This window comes from Lonchura striata, chromosome 15 (assembly GCF_050655825.1).
Source record: "Lonchura striata isolate lonStrDom1 chromosome 15, ASM5065582v1, whole genome shotgun sequence".
NCBI lineage: Eukaryota > Metazoa > Chordata > Aves > Passeriformes > Estrildidae > Lonchura > Lonchura striata.
In genome coordinates, this window is record NC_140717.1 from 14,230,577 (window position 1) to 14,251,248 (window position 20,672).

Sequence of the window (20,672 nt, forward strand, 5' to 3'; positions counted from 1 at the left end):
TGGGCTGCCCAGTCCTGTGTAGATTTGGGAGCACTTTGGGACACCAGTGCCCCTCCCACAGCCCTGTGCCAGCATTTTTCCTGCTGGGGGGAGCCAAGGGTGGGAGTTTCTGCTCCATCCAGTGCCACCAATTATTGCTGAGAAACACAACATTCCGTGGAGTCTCCTTGTTAACTCTTTCATTTCATTTTCTGCTTTCTCTTTAATTACTCCAGTGACAGCCTTTCCTGCAGGTATTAATGGCCCTAGAATTAGGTGGCCAGTTCTGATGAGAGCTGCTGTTCTCCAGACTCTTTCCCTGCCTGCTCACCAGCATTACCCACAGAGGGAAGCTCAGCTGCTCCAGCTCTTTCCAAGTTTCCTCAAGCCTTTACAGTGCATTTATTCCTCTACCTGCACAGAACCTTCTCAGGCTCCATCCTCACAATCTCCTGCTGTGGGTATGACAAGAATTCCCCCTAAAAAGCCAGTGATGACAATGCCATGATGCTCACCCTGAAGCTGTCCAGCAGCTACACAGAGAAATTGGTGCAACTTCCAAGCAGCAGCTGCATTTAAATGGTTTTGAGGTTATTGGATCAACTCACTGAGTTTAAACCCCTGGAGAGTTTAAAATGATGACTTTAAGATCAATATAGAAAACTGAGCTCAAGTGATGCATCAAGGATCTGCAGAGCCTTAGGATTTTGTGTCGGGGCTGCCCTGGATTTGTAGAATGGGAAGAAGGGGAATAACTGTTAATTTATTCAGCACTAAGTGACTTAAAGCCCAACTACATTATTGACCACACTCTGGTGCTCGAATGGAAACGCTTCAAACTCGGTGCCTTAATTCTGGAAGCAGCTCAAATACTCCAGGGAGCCCTTTGCTATTGTATCCTTGGTTTGAATTATTATTTAAAGACAACAAAGCTCCTGTTCAGCCACGGCCTTTCCGCAGGGTGGGTGCGAGCTCCGGTCATTGACTTTGGTAACGGGAATCGGTGCTGGAGCTCCGGTGCGAGTGCAGTGGGAGAGGGGTGAAATGGGCGCTGAGAAGGGACGGTCGCGCTGGCGGTGACCGCTGTTCCTGGTGCTTCCTGAGCTGGGCAACCACCTCGGTGCCTGGTGCCTCGGGGGGCTGCTAAGGGACGTGTCCCTCGCTCCGTGTCCCCTCTCCGTGTTCGTGTCCCCTCTCCGTGTCCCCTCTCCGTGTCCGTGTCCCCTCTCTGTCCGTGTCCCCTCTCCGTGTCCGTGTCCCCTCTCCGTGTCCCTGTCCCCTCCCCGTGTCCCCTCCCCGTGTCCCCTCTCCGTGTCCCTGTCCCCTCCCCGTGTCCCCTCTCTGTCCGTGTCCCCTCCCCGTGTCCGTGTCCCCTCTCTGTGTCCGTGTCCCCTCTCTGTCCGTGTCCCCTCCCCGTGTCCCCCCCCGTGTCCGTGTCCCCTCTCCGTGTCCGTGTCCCCTCTCCGTGTCCCCTCTCTGCCCGTGTCCCCTCCCCGTGTCCCCTCTCTGCCCGTGTCCCCCCGGGGCTCTCGGTCCCACCTGCCCGCGGGGGGAGCGGCGCTGCAGTTCCGAGCGTGGCCGCTGGGGGCGCGGCGGCGCGCGGCGCAGTGCGCGGCCGGGAGGGGCGGGGGGCGGGCGGCGCCGGTCGCTCCTGCCCGGAGCGCGGAGCCCCGAGCGCGGGCACCGGAGCCTGGATACCGGAGCCTGGCTACCGGAGCGGGGAGCTCCCAGCGCGGCCCACCATGAACAGCATCAAGAGCGTGCCGGCGCGGGTGCTGAGCCGCCGCGGCGGGCACAGCCTGGAGGCGGAGCGGGAACAGTTCGACAAGAGCCAGGCAAGGACAGCGGGAGGGGGCGGCGGGGCCGCGGGACCGGCCGCGGTTACGGTCCCGGTTTTAGTCCCGGTCCTGTTCCCGGCTCGGGGACGGGGCAGGCCGGCCCTTTCCGCGGGGCATCGCGTCGGGGCGCGCTGAGCGCGGGGGTTTCTCGGGCGATGGGATGAGACGGGATGGGGGGCGCAGGTCCCGGCCGCGCTCCGGGGAAGCCCCGGTGGGGCAGCGGGGCCGCCGCACCTCTGCCCGTCCCCGTGTCCGCCCGTCCGTCCCCGGTGCCGCCGCCGCGCGCTCCCCCTCCCCCACCTGCGCCGCCGCTTCCTCCCGGCGCGGCCGCGGGACGGTCCCGCGTGGGCACCCGCCCGTCCCGCCGCCCCCGCGCCCGTCCCCGGGCCGCGGCCCCGCCGTGCGCCGCCGCTCCCGCGGGCAGCCGGGCCCCGCGCCCCCCGCGCCTCCCGGGCCTTACCGCAGGTCAACACGGCCGGCAGCACACGGGGAAAGTTTTGCGGTGCTGGCGGCAGCGCGGCCGAGCCCGGGGACTCCGCGGCAGCCCCGCGCCCCGGGAATGGGCATCTCCGCATCCCTGCCTAGCCCCGGCCCCACCGACACCGGGGGATGCACCGGGGCTGGATCCACCCCTACCCCGCGGCTCCGGGTCACCCGCGGGTCACCCTGCGGGGATCGGGGTGTTTGGACCCACGGACGGTGGCAGAGTGGAAACAAAGCCCAAAGACGTTCGTGCTCCATCGTGTCCGGCTTGGCGGGGGTGTCCGTGCTCCTGTGGACCCCACGGGGTGGGCAATGCTCGGGCACTGATGGGGCCGGCATATGGCTGGGGGGAAATGAACTACTCAGACAGCGTGGGCAGGGATGGGCAGAGGGATGGACAGTGTGACGGGCTCGCTGCTGCCCCAGCAAAAATAACAGTGCCCTGCCGCATGCCTCCTCTGACCCCTCTGCTTTTGCAGCCTGTGCATTCATCGCAGATGTTTTCCCCTCTGCCCCTTTGCTTTGCGGTTCCTTCCTCAGGCCCTGGGCTGGTTTGGCCCCGGAGAGCGCCAGTGAAGGCAGGTGGGAATTTCAGGCCTCGCAGGGTCACGGTGCTGGGTAGGAAACGGAGCTTTTGCCGTGTCTGGGGAGCAACACGAGAAAACCGGCAATTCCGGTTCCCTCTGGACGCGTCTCCTTCAGTCGCCCCGCTGGGCACCGCTGGTGAACGCTGCCCCGTGCCCAGCACGAACGGGGCCCCGCTCCCCCCGGCCTTCCAGGGCACTTGGGGCTTTTCACTGGGATTTGTGCTCTGGAGAGCCGCGCAGTCACAGGGATGCTGTGAGCGGAGATGTGGACACGGAAAAGAGGTGGTTGCTCGCTGGCTGATGGTCACATTCCCTGCCCAGAACTGCTACAAACTGTCCTAAAGGAGCTTTATCCTGGTGTGGTTTCCTGTAGTGGTGCTTCGGTGAGAGCAGAACTGTTCAGTGTCAGAACGTGGGTATTGATCTGCCTTTTACCTCTAATTATAGCAGCTGCCCAGTTGGCCGCCAGTCGCCTCTGTGTCACGGGGGTGCTGGTGGCATGTCCCCTCCTTGTCTCTGTGTCACGGGGGTGCTGGTGGCATGTCCCCTCCTTGTCTCTGTGTCACAGGGGTGCTGCTGGCACATCCCCTCTGTTGCCTGAGGATTCTGTACCAGAGTCCAGAGCCCCATCACCTTTTCCCCTGTGAGGGCTCAGGTGATGTCTGTGGTTACAGACAGGAGTTGCTGGCCCTGCTGTGATCCCAGGTCCTTGTGGGTGACATGAAGGTCACCTGCTTTCCCTGAAAATGCTTTTCCATATTTTGTGTCAGGGTGATTTAATGTTCCCCTCGGAGAAGCCGTGCATGGGAAGTAGGAAATCATCCCACAGCAGGCGCTTGCTCGGCAGCCTTGCAGGAGGAAAAACTTGCCCGTTTTTGCTTTTCTTAAAGAAAAAGGTTAAAAATCCAATGAGCTCTGGAACCTGCAGGATTGCATTGTGTGTGACTGCCAAGTGGTGTTTTCCTGGTGTAATTTGGGAAGGAGCAGCATTAGGAAGGGAACTCTGGAGTTCATAGCTCAGCTGTTCTGACAGCTCTCGGACTGCCTGGCCAGGGAGGTTTCCAGCTGCCAAATAATCCCGTGCTTGAACCCAGCATCCACTGCCCGGAGGGGATTGGGCCCCGGTGGGATGCCGGGGCTCCGGGGAGCCGTGGGCGGGAGGATCAGCCCTAATTAAAAGCAGCCAGGAATGAAAGGGTGGATGTTAAACTGTGCTCCTTCATTTGGGCGCTTTGATCCCGGCTTTAGTCAGCGGCTCGGTACGTGCGGGCTGTGAGCAAAGCTGGGGCTACAGCCCTGTGGGATCCCACAGCCCACGGCCCGGCAGGTTTTGGGCTTGGCTCCTCACCCAGTTGGCCTGCCAGTGGTGGGGAACAGTCCACAGGTTGCATCAAAGTTTTGGCCAGGCTGATTGTGCACCTGCAGTGACAGCCAGGACCTGCCCATCTCCGGACGTGCCAGCGGTGTCCCAAGAGGTTGGGTCAAGGGTGAATCTCCCCGTTTTGGAGCCATCCTCCACAGCCTGGCTTTGCCAGACAGCCAGCAGGAGCATCCTGTCAGCACACGTGTGCCAGGCTGCAGCATTGCCCCATGCTGGTGCCACCAATCCCATTTTCCTGGATCTCCTGGCCAGCTTGATGCTTGGAGGCAGGGAAAGCACATGTGGGCTGCCCAGAGGGACTGGCATTGGTTTGGTGCCACCATGGTTTTTTTGGGACCATGCTGGACCCATGCTTGTGGTGGTGCTGTGGGTGGGCTGGGGCTGCCCCTGCATGTCCATGTGCTGGACATGAAATGGCTCAATGAAACTTCTGCACTGAATCCCCAAGGATGAAACCAACCTCTCCAGCAGCTCCTGGGTTGAATTTTGGCTGGTCAGGCTATCAGTGAGACTAAGGGCAATAAATGCAATAAAACCACCACTGCCACTGGGAATTACAGCTCTGTTCTGGGACAGACCAGCAGGGTCTCAGCTCAATGAGCAGCTGAGGTCCTGTCCCTGGAGATAGGGGACAACATTTCCTTTCCTGGGGGTCTGCCCATCTCACACTTTGACCCTTCTGGCTGTGCCTCCTCCAACCCCCGTGGGGTTCAGGTTCCATGGATGGGTTGGGATGAGCGTGATGGGCTGGGACAGGCCTGTCTTAGGGCAGGCAGTAAAACTTCCAGTTTGGGAGGTGTGTCTGCCCTGCTCCCTCTATGCAAAACACCTCAGGAAAGATGCTGTAACTCCTTCAGCAGCTCTTCACTATAAATGCATTTCCAAATCCTTCCTTGCCTGGTCCAGGATAAACCATCCTTTCTGTCAGCATCCCATGGGAGGTGCTGGCATCCCTGAGGACCTGTGGCACATCTCTCTGGCCAAGCTGCCATCGAGGGCACAGCCTCTGCCAGCTCCAGGCTTTTGGGTGGCTGTGAGGGCACTTTTGGAGAGGCAGCTGTGCTGCAAATGCCTGTTCCTGGGCACTCCAGGCTCGTTAACCTTTGGGGATAAGAGGATTACAGCAAGTCACCGGCTTAACTCCACTGCTGCTTTACGGCCCCACATGGCGGGGTAACACCGGGACTCTCCTGGTGCAGGAAAGGCAAAGCAGCTGGGCTCAGCCTTTTGGGACAGGTTCACTCTTTGGGAACATTCAGAGTTTTGCTGCTGTCATGGTCAGTTCGTGGGTAAGCTGTTCTGGACTCTTTTGGGGTGAGTTTGGTGCATGGACACCTTTGACGTTGTCCCTTCGGTGTTGGGTTCCTCCTGCATAAATCAGGAGCACTCGATAACTCGGGGTCAGGTTCCTCCTCCTACAGGAAAGCACTTCCATTTCAGAGGTGTCCCTGGACAAGCAGCCTTGTGGAAACAGGTGCTTTCCTGGGCAGGTAGATAGGATTTTTATGAGGTTTTAGGGCTGTGGAGCTGCAGGGAGGGACCGAGTTGCTCTTCCGGCACAAGTGCTGCCAGCGAGGCGCCTTCCTGCCTTCCCAGCTGGGACCTTTTTCCTCTGCTGGTGACAGAGGGCTCATGGACACAGGCACAGCCCAAGCACTCCTGCGAGGGTGAAGCAGCTCAGCTGAGTCTGAGGAGGAGGAAAAAGATCCTCATCAAATACAGCAACTTGGATTTGCAGCCCATCAACACGTGGGGGATGCAACCGACCCCACTCTGGGGTCATCTTCTGGAATAAATTCCTAATTTAAAGTCTGCTGTGATCAAACACATCAAAACATAGATAATCCTCTTCTGATAATCACATTGCTCTGGATTTTTGCTCCATCAAGATGGGCATTGAGGCTGCCACTCCCTTCTTGCTTGGGGGCTGCTTTTCCCCATGTGCTGTTTGCACACAGCAACATCCTCAGAAGAACCCAAACCACTCCCCCGTGGTTCAAAGGCTCCTTGTGATTACACAAACAACCCTGGAATTTGGCATCTCACTATTGTGCTTTAATGTTCCCCGGGCACGGCGCTGAGTTCAGGCTGCAAAAATGCAAAAATTGGTTTCCTGGGACAGGGACAGCCGGGAGCACCAACAGCAGTGGTCAGATCCTGCTGGGGATGGGGGCTTTAATGGATGTTTTGTTTGTGGATAAAAAGGCCTATTCTGATGTGTTAAAAATGACTTTGAGGTGACAAATGTGTTCTAAAATTCAGGGTATTCCCCAGGAGCATTAGCATGTCAGGGTGTGGGGTAGCCATGAGGATCACACCGTGTCTGACAGCCACTCTCCCCTCCTCTTGCAGGCCATCAGCATCAGCAAAGCCATAAATACACAGGAAGCACCAGTGAAGGAGAAACATGCCCGCCGTATCCTTTTCCTTGGCTCCCAGGACAGCACAGAGGAGTTTGGGATTTGGGGGTGTCACCCCTGATGCTGGAGCCACAGGAGATTTGGGAGACAAAGATCCGTGCTGGGGGCTGGCATCACGGAAGTTCATCCATCAGTGAAAAGGCAAACGAGCAGTGCAATAAAATTGCATTTCTTTGGCAGTAAAATGCAGAGAGCCCCATTGTGCCCTCAGCAGGGGGAGGTGCACCCAAAAATGACAACTGGGGGTTTTGTTTGGGGGTGCAGCGCTGTGCCGGTGATCCCTGTGCTCATGGGGCACCCAGCGTCCCCTTTTCAGTGAAAGCTGAACAGGAACAGTCCCCAGCCTGTCCCCTGCTCTGTGTGTGTCCAGTTGGCCTTGACTGCCCTGGAAGGGATCATCCTGGGCACACACCACGAGAAGGGAGCGTTCACCTTCTGGTCCTACGCCATCGGGCTGCCCCTGCCCAGCAGTGCCATCCTCAGCTGGAAGTTCTGCCACGTCCTGCACAAGGTCCTGCGTGATGGCCACCCCAACGTGAGTGTCCCCTCTGTGTGTCCCTCCTGCTTCGTTCCCAGGGGGAAGTTCTGGCTCTTGCCAGCATCCCTCGGCACGGGGAGTGGGATCCCTTCCCTACCCCAGCCACCTTCCCCAGGCGCTCTGTTGTCTCACACCTTTGAAACTCCCCTGTGTAAATCCCCGACCTTTGGGTGCTGAGGGAAGTCTGGAACTTCTCCCAGAGCTGGAGTGATGTAAGGGGCTGGATCCCTCCTCTTCCCCAGCATCAGGGCAGAAAACCAGCCCCACTGTGCCACATCCTTCCCTTTTGTGTCGCCAGGTTCTCCAGGACTGCCAGAGGTACCGCAGCAACATCCGAGAGACAGGAGACCTGTGGGTGAGTGGGGCAGAGTGCAGGCTTGTGCCTCCCAAGGGGTTTGGAGATGGTTGCTGAGGAACACTGTGAGCACAGAGAGGGTGAAGCGCTGCCTGAAACAGCCTGCTGTCTCTTTGGGTGATGGTTGTGTGCATGGTGGAGCCACAGGCTTGTGTGGGATCTGCTGGGTGTGGTCACCTCACTCTGGATTCTCCATCTCCCCTGTGTCTCTGCAGGGCCATTTGCACGACAGGTACGGGCAGCTGGTGAGCATCTACACACGGCTCCTGCTCACCAAGATCTCCTTCCATGTCAAGGTGAGACCTCTGCTGCCTCCACACCTCCAGAACGAGGGGATGTGCCATGCCAGCAGCAGCTGATGGCTTTTTCCTTCCTTTTGCAAAGCATCCTGAGTTCCCCCCGGGCCTCGAAGTGTCGGATGAGGTGCTGGAAAAGACCGCAGGGACGGATGTGAACAACATGTGAGTGTCCTGGTGGGGCCCAGAGCCCAGGCTGTGGTCACCAGCTCCATGACCCCCAGCTGGCAGTGTCCTGCTGACAAAACCACCCCAGGATGGGGCAGTCACCAGGATTTTGTGAATTGTTTGGACAGTGCCCGATCCCTCTGCACCCACAGAGCACTGTGGGGTGTAAATGCAGGGAGAAAAAGCCACACATTCTTGTCAGTCAGAGCCCTTGCCATCATGAGGACTCTCCATGAACACGAGCAGCTGGAGCAAAGATGTCTCTGCTCTCAAGTGATGGAGTTTTGGTTTGTTTTGGCAGCTTCCAGCTGACGGTCGAGCTGTTTGACTACCTGGACTGTGAGCTGAAGCTGTCGGAGTCAGGTGAGGAGGCGGCAGGGGCAGGTCCCTCCCGCTCGCCCGGGGCTCTTGAGCAATAGTTTCACTCTCTGGTCGGGAATGGAGTTCCGGGAGGCTCAGGTTCCTCTTCCTCCTCCCATGAGATTTCTGAGGTGGTTTCTCAGCTGGATTCCCCCATTGAAGCTCTGTAGAGGCAGTTGTAGGAAAATACTTAGAGCATGTGGCTGCTTTGAACCCACCTGAGCAAGGCAGAGTGTTGTTTTCAGAGCAGAGCTGCTCTGAAATATGTTTCTATTTCTTTTTTGTACAACCACATTAATCATATCTATTACACAAATCCCTTCTGTCCCTTGAAGCAGAGGATGGGGCTGTACTTTTTTTTAAAGACTCATTTCCCCTAATTGAAATGCCTTCAGGGAGGGCTGGAGGCCCCTGCTCCTGTCTCTCACCTCCTTAGGAATTTTTAGAGAGGTGGCAGATTCTTCCTCGGCCGAGAGTCAGGAACACGGAGCTGCCCTGGAAAACGGCACAGCGGGAGAGACCAAGCTCCCAACAGCCTCCTGCTTCTCCTCCTGACCCAGTTATACAGAGAATTTATATTCATAAATACTTTAAAGCTGAGCAGGGAAGAAGCCAGGGTGGATATGCTGCCTGGATCCCTGCCAAGGGAAGGGATCTGTTTCCGAGCAGGGGCAGGCGAGGCTGCGGTGCCGCCGGGCTCGTCCCCTGCCCTGGCATCCTCTCCCAGATCCTTGCATGATTAAACAGAATGGAGCAAAACCTCTCACTTTCCCCAGCTGTGTCGTGCAGCGGCAGCTTTAGGGCAGCACCCTGGGGTTAAATCCCTCCTTTTTGGGGTTGGGGTATCCGCAGCAGAGCCGAGCACCCTTTCCCTGTGCCAGCGTGGTCCCTTGGCTGTTTTTGCTGCTGGAGCAGGGTTGTTCTCAGCTCAGGCAGCAGCCCTGGCGTTTCCCTGTGCCCCACATCCGCCGTGGTTAATGATCAAGCGGGCGGCCGGGCGCGGGCGGCTCTGCAAACACGGCTCCCCTCAGTTTTCAGGCAGCTCAACACCTCGATGGCCGTGTCGCAGATGTCGGCGGTGCAGTGCCGCCTGGCCCCCCTCATCCAGGTCATCCAGGACTGCAGCCACCTCTACCACTACTCCGTCAAGTTAATGTTCAAGCTGCACTCCTGTGAGTCCCGGGGATGTGCTCCGTGCTGGTGTTTTCCTGGGATGGGCCTCTGGGTCTGGGGATGAGGCTGGTGTGGATTGAGGCATCCATCACCATGTCCCTGTGTCCCAGCTGGGCTCTAGGGGCCTGCTCCATCCCACACAGACATTCCAGATAAAGGAATTAGAAGGACTTGTTCTTGATTAATTCAAACCCACATCCCCTGCGTGGGCAGCACAGTGCCAGCAGCCTCGTGTGGGAATTTTGGAGTTCCCAAACCCACATCTCCCTGTGCCACATCCTTGATCCTTGTGCCAGCGATGGGAACACCCCACTCCCATGCTGACCCCTCACATCCCACTCCCTCCTGGCTTTTACCCTGCTGCCTTTTGCAGAGGAAGGGTCTGGGAGCACGTAAGCACACGTGCAGCCCCGGGTCAGTCACAGCTGTCCCTCCTCACCCAGGTCTGCCGGCCGACACCCTGCAGGGCCACCGGGACCGCTTCCACGAGCAGTTCCGCAGGTAACCGGGGCCCAGGTGGGGCAGTGGGGTCCCCTCTCTCCTTCCAAGCCCCCTCTCATCTCCCCTTTGTTTTTTCCTCCTCTGCAGCCTTAAAAACTTCTTTAGGAAGGCATCTGACATGCTGTATTTCAAGCGGCTCATCCAGATCCCCCGGCTGCCGGAGGTAGAGCAGGATTTGGTGTGGTGCTCTGGAGAGCGTGAGGGTGCCCCCCTGGATGGGTCTGGGGTCTGGGGACACTGCAGAGGGACCCTCTGGCCCTGCACCAACTTCTTGTCCCTGCAGAGCCCCCCAAACTTCCTGCGGGCGTCGGCGCTGGCCGAGCACGTGAAGCCGGTCGTTGTCATCCCCGAGGAGGCCCCCGAGGATGAGGAGCCAGAGAACCTCATTGAGATCAGCACAACTTCCACCACGGAGCCGCAGGTGGGGGCCTGGGGCTGGGGTGGGGGGCAGGCTCCCGTGTCCTGGCTCAGCTCAGCAGCCTCTGTCCTCCCCAGATCACCTCGGATCTGTTTGAGCAAACCTTCGGGCCGCCCAACGGCGTTTGGGATGACAGGTATGGGGGGGCCGGCAGGGGCGGGTGGCCGCTGCCACGTGGGACCCACCTGCCCTTGTCCACAGGGATGCACAGATCGAGAGCCTGAAGAAGGAGGTGGAAACGCTGCGTGCAGAGATGGAGAAGATTAAACTGGAGGTAAAGCCTGGCTGGGGGGCAGCTGGGGTGGGTTTGGTGCCATGCTGTGGAAACCCTGAAGGGGTGCAGCAGGAGTGGGGTCCTGGCATCCAGTGTTGTGTTTTGGGACCTCTCCCCGTGCCAGGATGCGATTCCTGATGGGGTGGAGGCGTGTGAGACCTGTCCCCTGTTGTCCTGATGTTAACACCAGGGACAGAGTGACTGCTGGGGTAAAGGGCAGAGCTTTCCTGTGCATCCCACGCCTGCTTTGCCCAGATTGCAGCAGGGCAGCTGGACGGGGGTGCTGGGGAGGGCAGGGCCGTGCCCCAGCGCCCGCTGACCCCGCAGGCGCAGCGCTACATCACCCAGCTGAAGGCACAGGTGAACAGCCTGGAGGGAGAGGTGGAGGAGCAGCGCAAGCAGAAGCAGAAGGCGCTGGTGGACAACGAGCAGCTGCGGGATGAGCTGGAGAGGCTGCAGAGGGTGAAGCAGGACAGCGACAGGTCACAGCGACTCTGTGCCGAGGCCGAGAGTAGGTGCTGGGGTGTCCTGGGGTGTCCTGGGGTGTCCTGTGGTGCCAAGGGCCCGTGGCTGCCCTCGCTGCGGTCCCTGAGGGTCTCTCCCCGTGCAGAGAAAGCCAACGCCACTGAGATCCGCTACACGAAGCTGAAGGAGAAGCACAGCGAGCTCATCAACACCCACGCTGAGCTCCTGAGGAAGGTAACCTGCTGCCTCTGCAGGCAGGGCCTGACACTGAGGGCAGTGTCCCCGAGTTGAATCCCTCCCTCTCCCTTTTGGGGCTGTGGGCAGAGCTGAGCACCCTTTCCCTCTTCCATCCTAGTCCCTTTGGGTGGTTTTGTTGTTTTTTGGGGTGTTTTGCTGTTGTCTGGTCTGTATCTGCTGGTTTCTGTGGCCAGTGTAGCTGGTGGGATATCACTTGTACCAGCAGTCATGGCATGCTTGGCTCCAGTCCTGGAAAGTGGCTCTCGAGGGGTACATTGCTGATGGGGATCCTGTGTCTCAGTTGTGCCACTCACATGTTTAATTTTTTGCTTTGGGTGTTTTAGTCTTGCTTTTGTCCCTTGGTTCCTCTGCCCCCACTGGTGTGGCTTGTGCCTGTCCAGTCCCCCTGTATTGGTCCCATCGCCCTCTGAGCACCAAGCAGGGGACACCCCTTGAATCCATGTCCACTGGCATTTTGGATGCTGTGAGAAATGCATCTTGGATTTATTCTCTGAGCTAGAATTTGGCTGGAATGAGTGCGGGGACGGTGAGGGTCCCCCTTGGAACACCAGGTGAGTCCCTTGTCCCCCCACAGAACGCTGACACTGCCAAGCAGCTGACGGTGACACAGCAGAGCCAGGAGGAGGTGGCACGTGTCAAGGAGCAGCTGGCATTTCAGGTGGAGCAGGTCAAGCGAGAGGCCGAGATGAAGGTGAGCTCTGGATCCTTCCCTGCTTCCCTGCCAGCACTGAGCCCTCCCCAGCCTGGGAATTGCAGTTTGGGAGCAAGGAAAGGGGTGGTTGTTGCTGTTGGGCCCTGATTCCAAGGAAGAGTTGCCCTGGCTCCTCAGGAAGGTGTTAATATATGACTCATTGCTCCACTCTGCCTTTTCTTCCCCTAAGAAAATGCCACAATGCAAATTGATGGGTTTGAGTGCTTTCCTTCTCTGGGGATCAAGATGGGGGGCTGCTCCTAAAATTCCTGGTGTGGGAAAAGGAGCCCTTCCAGGGGGCACCCCCTGCCCAAGACCCCAAAACCCCCTCCCTGCAAAGCATGGCTGGGTTCCTGCCCTGCATCCCGGCTGGTGCTGAGCGGGGCAGGGGCTGAGCCCTGGGCACGGTGTGTGGGCACAGCTGGAGGACCAGAGCGTGCAGCTGGAGCAGCTGAGGCAGGAGCTGGACGCCCGCCGGGACGAGCTGGAGCAGGCGCAGCGCTCGCTCAGCCACGCCAAGCAGGTACAGGGGCTGGGGGCAGCACGGGCCAGGTCCCCATCCAACCCTGGCACAGGGGCTGCACCTCCACCACTGCTGGGCCAGAGCTTCTGCAGCAGCCCAAGGAGCTGCCACAGGGCTGAGCCCAGCCCAGCCCATCAGTGCCAGGGGCTGGGCACATCCTGAGCTCCCTCCCGCGTGTCTGTTGGGCTGCCAGCGGTGACAGGGCAGCGACAGGGCAGTGACAGGGTGTCCTGGCCCCCATGGCAGGCAGGTGTGGAGCTCAGTGCCCAGGTGGATGCTCTGCACGCCGAGAAGGAGGTGCTGCGGCGGTCGGTGAGCGAGAAGGAGTGCGAGCTGCTGTCCACACGGGGCCTCATCCAGGAGAAGGAGCTGCAGCTGGGCCAGGAGGCCGACAAGGCCACGAGGGAGATCCGAGAGCTCCAGGGCAGGCTCCTGGAGAAGGTACAGTGCTGTGTGAGGAGCCCACTGCCCCTCTGCTCACCAGGGTGAGATGTTTGGGGGGTGCCAGCCGATGTAGCCTGTGGGATTTCACTTGCAGCAGCAGTCATGGGGTGGTTGGGTCTGATCCTGGAAAGGGGCTCTTGAGGGATATGCTGCTGGTGGGGGTGCTGTGCCACTCACGTGTTCCTCCTGCCTCACAGAGCAACCAGGAGCAGAGCCTGCAGCAGAAGCTGCTGGATGAGCAGTTTGGAGTCCTGCAGGAGACAGTGAGAGAAGCCCAAGCCATCCTCCGTGATGCCATGGCCAAGCTGGATGACCCCCTGCACCTCCGCTGCACCAGCTCCCCAGGTATGTCCTGCTCATGCCAGGGGCTGAAACTCGCCGTGCCTTCTCCTTCCTGGACAGATAATGTTGCATCTCAGCTCTCCAGTGGCTTTTTTTCCATCATGCCTGAGGTGGTCGGGGTCAGACTTCGCAGGACGAATTTTTAGCTCTCATGTTCAGCACTGTTTTGCTCAGATTTTAGTGCTGTTCCCCAGCCAGGGATCCACTCTCTGGTGTCTTGTGGAGTCAGCACTGGTGCAGACACCCACCAGGCTGGCCGTGCTAAGGAAATGAAATGGAATTCCTTGCAGATTACCTGCTGAGCCGGGCGCAGGCGGCGCTGGAGTCCACGGATGCCCTGGAGAAGGGGCACGCGCAGTACGTGGCCTCCATGGCAGGTACCTGGGGCTGGGGACTGGCACTGCTCCCAGCTTGCTCGTGTTTCCATGCGCCCAGCAGCCCCAGAACCACCAGCAAGCAGCAGTGCCCTGGTGACAGAGGGACACGGGCGGGGCTGGGGGGGTTCCCGTGTGCTCCTGCAAGCTGGAGGGGTCAATCCCAGCATCTCTGAGTCTTGTAGTGACCCTTGGGTGCCTTCAAAGATGAGCTGCGGCCCCCAGGACGTGGCAGGGGCTGGCAGCTCCTGACCCTGTGCTGTCTGTGGCAGATGCTGCGGGGCTGGTGGGGGCTCTGGCCCTCTTTGCACACCTGACAGGTGACACCATCGTCAACGGCAGCGCCACCTCCCACCTGGCCCCCACGGACCACGCTGACCGTGAGTGCAGGGGGTGCTGGGGGGATCTCTTCTCATGGGCCTTTTCTTTAGGGAGGCCATGCCAAAGTCCCCTCTGCCAGGGGCAGATTTTACCAAGGGCAGCACATTCCCCATGCTCCCCTTGCTGACATTCCCTGCCCTCTAGTACCCCTCCCTGGGCCATGCTGCTCCTGGAAATTCATTTGTAACCTCCTAGAAGACATTTGCAGGATGCTGCTGGTGCTCAGCTGTGGATGAGGGGAGGAGGAAGGTGAGGGTGGGCAGGGCTGGGGTGAAGGGACCCTTTGCCCAGGCTGTGCTCCCTGCAGGGCTGACGGAGACGTGCCGGGAGTGTGGCCAGCAGAGCCTGGAGTACCTGGAGCAGCTGAAGGACAGGCAGAGGCTGGGCAGTGCCCAGCTGGGGGACGTGCAGAAGGCACTGCGAGGGGTCCTGCAGCTGGCCCAGGTAGGAGATGGAGCCCGGCACAGCCACCTTCCCACTTGGGACTGGCAGGGTGGGTCCCAGACAACACTTTGGGGTGGTTTGTCCCCCATACCCACAAGTTCTGGTGGTCTCCTTGAGCCATCTCAGCTTCCAAGCACTGAGACCCTTCCTGCTGGTGCACAGAGCTGGTCACCCTCAGATCAGCTGAAGTCTTTCAGCCCAGTAACCCCTGTGGAAGGAAAGTTCCCATCTTTCAGATATTTCTCCTGCTGAAGCCCCTATTAGTATTTTATTTTGCACCACTTTCAGCTCTCCAGGGCCCTGTGGAGCAGAAACTGCTCCTATGATGGAGTTTTGTCACCTTGGTTTGGGCATTTCTTACCTCCCATGCCATGTTTGCTGCAAGCTGGTGGCACATGTACCTTCACTGTGTAGGCTGCAGGATGCTGCTCCTGGAGCTTTAATTGTTTCGTGGAGGTGGGAAGGAATTGGATATATTGGTTTGGAGTTATTCCTTATAAATATTCCCTTCTGTTTCTCTGCCTAAAACCTCCTCTGGCAGGAGCTGAGACCCAAGAGCCTGGACATCAAGCAGGAGGAGCTGGGGGACATGGTTGAGAAGGAGATGGCCTCCACCTCCGAGGCCATCGAGGATGCTGTCAGGAGGATAGAGGTGAGACAGAGCTGCAGGATGGGCTGTTCTGGGGCCTTGGGGAGGCAGAGTGTCCATCACTCCACCTTCCTCCCTGACATCCCAACCCTTCCTCTGGTGTTTCCCAACAGGAAATGATGAACCAGGCCAGGAACGAGAGCTCTGGGGTGAAGCTGGAAGTGAATGAGCGGTGAGTTTGGAGGAGGGACATGTGACAGGTCTGTGCCCTGCCGGAGTGTGCTCTGCTCCAAAACACATTGTTGGTCTCAAAAAAAGCTCCATTTTCTGAGGCCAGAGCTTCCCTGGATACTGAACACTTTTCCCTTGCTTCCCTTCAGGATTCTGAACTCCTGCACAGATCTAATGAAGGTCAGTACTGCAGAAACCCATCTGGGGTGCACAAAACTGTCAGCTCCCACCAGCAGCAGCCTCAATCCTCCTCTGTAGGACCCCCATCAAACCCCAAAACCTGTTTTCTTTCATTCCAGGCTATCAGACTTCTTGTAACAACATCTACGAACCTCCAGAAGGAGATAGTGGAAAGTGGCCGGGTAAGTCCTCCCTTACACTCATCTCTTTGTGCTGATGAAATACAGGAGAATTTCCCCCAGATTGCAGAAACACTCTGGATTTCTTGGTTTCCCATGTTAGCAGCACTCCAGCAGTCCCAGTTGCTGGAGATGGGCTGCTCAGCCCTGTGCTCTCTTGCACAAATCACTGTCACCCTTGCAAAGCCTTGTCCATATAAAGATCATGGCTCAAATTCGTGTGTTTTAAACCAATCCCAGCTCAAATTTGTAGGCTTGGGACTCTCATGTTGTTTTTCTTGATAATTATTTAAACAGAGCAGTAAGAGCAGCATGAAGAGCACAGGAATGCTGTCATTCCATTGATTTATGGCTTTATACATTAATTTACACACTGTTACACTTTATATGGGTATTTAATACAGATTTATATGTTGTCGTATATTAGACACAAGTTAATCCAGGCCATAATATTCTCATAACAACAGGGGGCAGCAACAACTCAGGAGTTTTACGCCAAGAACTCGCGCTGGACCGAAGGGCTGATCTCTGCCTCCAAGGCCGTGGGCTGGGGAGCCACACAGCTCGTGTAGGTACCCCCAGGCTGGGAGCTTCCCCTGGAAAACAGCTCCATGGGCTGCACCCAGGGCTGGCTCACGCTTCCCTGTCACCCCATCCTGCAGAATTCCCACTGCTCAATTGCTAATTCCTTGTGGAGCCTTACTGCTGGCTCCTTATGGAGGTCTTTGTTTTTATGGACCCTCAGTTTGGTTCATTGCTAATTCCTCATGGAACATCGTGGCCTGGGTTGGACCACACGGTCACCCGGCTGGGGATGGCAGTTGCTCCCTGTCTGCAGAATGGGAAATCAAATCCCCCTGTCCTGGTTGCTGCTCAGATGGTTGTGGATGGGGTGGTTGGAAATTGCCCTTTGCCAATGCAGGAAAATGAAAGGGGGTTCTCTTGGGCAAAGCTTTAAAAATCTCATCCATTATGAAAACAAAATCCTGCCTGGGTCCAAATCACCTGGATCATGGCTTTGAGTAATTGCTTTGTGTATGAGCTTTAATAACAGCTGGACTCAAAGATCTTAGAGATCTTTTCCAACTAACAATTCCATGATTCTCTAATTACAAAGCTGCTGGATCCAGCTGCTGATTTCCAAGGGTATTAGCAGGAGATAAACAATCTGCACTTGCTCTGCTGTGTCTCTGACCCGGTCTCCCTCTGACCCCCGCTGCAGGGAGTCTGCAGACAGGGTTGTCCTGCACACAGGGAAGTACGAGGAGCTGATCGTCTGCTCCCACGAAATCGCTGCCAGCACGGCCCAGCTGGTGGCTGCCTCCAAGGTGGGTGTCCCAGCAGCATCCTCTGGGTGTCTCCTCCTTCTGTCCCACGGGTGTTCCCCTCCTCTCTGCCGACCCTGCAGTCTCCCAGAGCAGGGGGAAGGGAAGCTTTTGCTGTTCTCCAGTCTGTGATTTTAATCCGTGTGTTAATATTCCCGAGGCTTGCCTTGGAAACGAAGATGTGTAAAACCCCCGTCTCCCTCCTGTCAAGCTGGTTATGTAAAGGAAATCTTAATAACTAGCAAGAAATCCAGAGAAGCAGCTGCAGGAGCTGGAGTTGAGGATGGTGGACTTTGGTCCTTGCCACCTTTGCTGTTGATGTGAGAGGTGGAGTTTTCAGTGATGCAGGTGTGAGGGGAGGGGGATCCATAGGGATTTTTATACCAGATGGGTTTAAAATCAAGAGCACGGTTACAAAACCAGAGCTGTGTCTTTGCTGAGTGCTTGGCTAAAGTGGGAGCAGAGCTGGTTTGGTGCCCTGGGGCTGAAAGGCTTTGGAGGGATCACCTTGTCTGGCCATGATGGGATCACTGAGGATAAACCTTCCCATCTGTTCATCCATCCATCCATCCATCTATCAATTCTTTCCACTGCCAGGTTTTCATGCCAAAAGCTCTTTGCCTCTGCCTGGGGCTCCCTGGAGCTCCATGGGGGGATTGTGGTGGGCACCCACAGCCATTCCTGTGCTCGTTGCAGGTGAAGGCTGAGAAGAGCAGCAGGAACCTGGCCAGGCTCCAGGAGTGCTCACGCAACGTCAACGAGATGGCAGCAAACGTGGTGGCTTCCACCAAGTCGGGGCAAGAGCAGATAGAGGAGAAAGGTGAGGTAGAAAAACCCACCCCAAATCCCTTTCTGGCCTGGGCAACACCCCAAGGTGTTTTCCAGCTCTGCTTTGGCACGTGAGGGGTGCACTCATTAGGGGCCCTGCTGTCCCCCACAGACACCATGGACTTCTCGGGCATGTCCCTCATCAAGCTGAAGAAAGAAGAGATGGAAACCCAGGTGCGGCCCTGAGGTGGCTTCAGTGTGGCCGTGGGGGTCCCTGTGCCCCCAGCACGGATCCCAGGACATTTTTTTGGGCGCAGGTGAAGGTGCTGGAGCTGGAGAAGCGGCTGGAGGGCGAGCGGGTGCGCCTGGGCGAGCTGAGGAAGCAGCACTACGTCCTGGCCGGCGGCTGCGAGGACGCGCCGGAGGACGGGGAGGCCAGGCCGGCGCCGGCGCCGCGGCGAGGGATCCTGAAGAAGCCGCCCGTCGCCCAGAAGGCCGGCCCGGGCGAGGTGGGGCCCGGCCGGGGGTGCAGGCGGGTGGGGGCTCCGGCGCCGTTCTGACTGGCCTGTGTCTCCCCTCTCGTTGCAGCCCTAGCCAGCCCCGGCCACGCTCCGCGGTGCCTTCGCGCTGCTGTGCCTTCAGCGCCCGGCCTGGAAACCATCCCAAACCGGAGCTTTTCTCCAGGAACGGATTTTAGTTTTCCTTTTTTCTGGTCTGTAGAGTGGTGGGGCTCCTGTGCTCCTCAGGCACTGCTGAGCGCTCTCCTCCTTTTCCTCCTTCTCTTCCTCCTTCTTCTCTTCCTCCTCTTTTTCCTCCTCCTCCTCGCCTGCCATCCGGTTCTTCCTGTTTAATTTAACTTGGGGTTCATTTGGGTTAATTTTTTTTTTTTTAAGGACTTTATCAGCACTAGAAGTTTTCAGTAAATGTAGCTCTACTGTTCTGCATAGACCCTTTCCAAGAACTGTGAACTGGTTTTACAGTAGGAAACTGGTGGACTTTTCTTGCAACCATTTTTTTAACTTCCCTTTTTTTCCAGCCTGAGGAGTATTTGACTTCATTTTGGTGTGGGATCAGCCCTCAGCAGGAAGGGAAATGTTTTTGTTAGGGAAAAGCAGTTTCTGACACACACTGGCAATAAGGATACAAACATTTTTATTTTTTTTTTCCCTTTTCTATTTTTTATTACTACAGCAGTCAAGGGATCAGTTGCATTATGTTTTATATTTAAGATAATTAGCAGAATTAAATCTAACTGTGGCCTACGGGAGCCGTGGACTAGAGAAGTCTGCAGCAATAAGGAATTGCTGATGTGGAGAGATGCGGGGGCAGAATCAAAATCCTGTCAGCTGTGTCTTCCCTTGGAGCACCTACCAGGATGTAGATTATTAAATGAGCAATATTTAAAATACTTTTGTGTTGCTTTGTTGTTGGGGAGGGGGTTGATGACAGGGCCAGGGCCATGACAGGGTTAGTTGCAGGAAACTGGGCCTGAGCTGTGGAGCAGAGAGAGGCAGTAAATCAGTAAATATGTGAATAAATATATTTGTATATTCACATAAATATATATAGAGTCCTCTCTATGTATCTATGGTTCTGCATGTGCCTATATATATATATATACACACACATGTATATATATGCATTTTTGCATATTTTATGTACCTATACTGTTATGCACTCTATATAAAATGTAATATGTAAGAGATAATTATATTTTATATATAATTATATTATTATAGATATATGATAGGTAATCTAGGTAATTTATAATATATATTAGTATGTACTATATACATGTTGCATATATATATGTATTTTATATATATATATGTATTAGATATATATATATATATATATATATATATATATATATATATATATAGGCTGCTGTATATGATTCATATGGGTGATAAGACTGAAGCATTCAGAGCTCAGCATAAAGTGACACAGCTGCCTTGTGTTTAGGTGGTGACTTGTGAGGGTCCTTGTCATGTTCAGTCAACATTTACATCCCATCCCTTGTTACCCTCAGGCCCAATTACAATCAAACTTCATAAAAGCCACAGTAAAACCCAGGGCTTTTCATCTCTGTGACTGCCAAGGGGCTGTGAAGCAGTTAACAAGAATTACGAGTGGCTGTATCTCAGGTAAACACATTTATAAGGTATTTCATTATTTATTTTAGTTACGAAGCAGCTTCCTGAGGGTGCACATCACCAAAGTGCCTGCACAGGTTTTGGGTTTATGGCAGTGACCAGCTCGTGGCATGGCCAAAGGGCAGTGCCAGAAGGGCTCAGGGCGAGGTGAGCTCTGATCTGCAGCTGCCCAGAGCTTTATTCCCTGCTTTATTCCCTGCTTTATTCCCTGCTTTATTCCTGCTTTATTCCCTGCTTTATTCCCTGCTTTATTCCTGCTTTATTCCTGCTTTATTCCTGCTTTATTCCCTGCTTTATTCCCTGCTCCGCCTTTCCGTGAGCCCTGCCAGGGGTGGCACAGCAGTGACAGGGCCAGCTCCCTGCTGAGTTTCGTTTCTTTCAGAGCCCTTTTCTCTCAAGGAAGTGCTTTCTGCAGTAGCTCAGGGTCTATTTATAGACAGTGATAAAGATATATTTGCTGGGAGACTGACGTCACCCAGCCACTCACACCATCACATTTCATCCCGGAAATATTGATTAACCAGGAATGCAAACTTTTAAACTCTCACTAC

The 20,672-nt window shown here is 56.3% G+C and overlaps 1 protein-coding gene across 2 annotated transcripts; it reads left to right on the forward strand.

The window, feature by feature from the left end:
• The first annotated feature begins 1,584 nt into the window (after positions 1-1,584).
• Positions 1,585-19,373, forward strand: HIP1R (huntingtin interacting protein 1 related). 2 transcript variants are annotated; one of them, XM_021532735.3, is made up of 32 exons: positions 1,585-1,814; positions 6,621-6,684; positions 7,081-7,223; positions 7,525-7,581; positions 7,797-7,877; positions 7,966-8,042; positions 8,347-8,408; positions 9,437-9,577; positions 10,022-10,079; positions 10,167-10,242; positions 10,363-10,500; positions 10,575-10,633; positions 10,699-10,771; positions 11,099-11,282; positions 11,382-11,470; positions 12,069-12,185; positions 12,607-12,708; positions 12,955-13,149; positions 13,350-13,497; positions 13,785-13,871; positions 14,141-14,248; positions 14,557-14,693; positions 15,235-15,345; positions 15,456-15,514; positions 15,663-15,693; positions 15,813-15,875; positions 16,340-16,440; positions 17,095-17,200; positions 17,894-18,017; positions 18,138-18,199; positions 18,283-18,474; positions 18,554-19,373. In XM_021532735.3, exons 1-32 carry the CDS (start codon positions 1,722-1,724, stop codon positions 18,557-18,559), a joined length of 3,144 nt encoding a protein of 1,047 aa, XP_021388410.3. In that variant the 5' UTR covers positions 1,585-1,721; the 3' UTR covers positions 18,560-19,373. The 2 variants fall into 2 exon arrangements, with proteins under 2 accessions (XP_021388410.3, XP_085448907.1); XM_085592781.1 differs by having other exon boundaries at positions 18,283-18,584.
• The last annotated feature ends 1,299 nt before the right edge of the window (positions 19,374-20,672 follow it).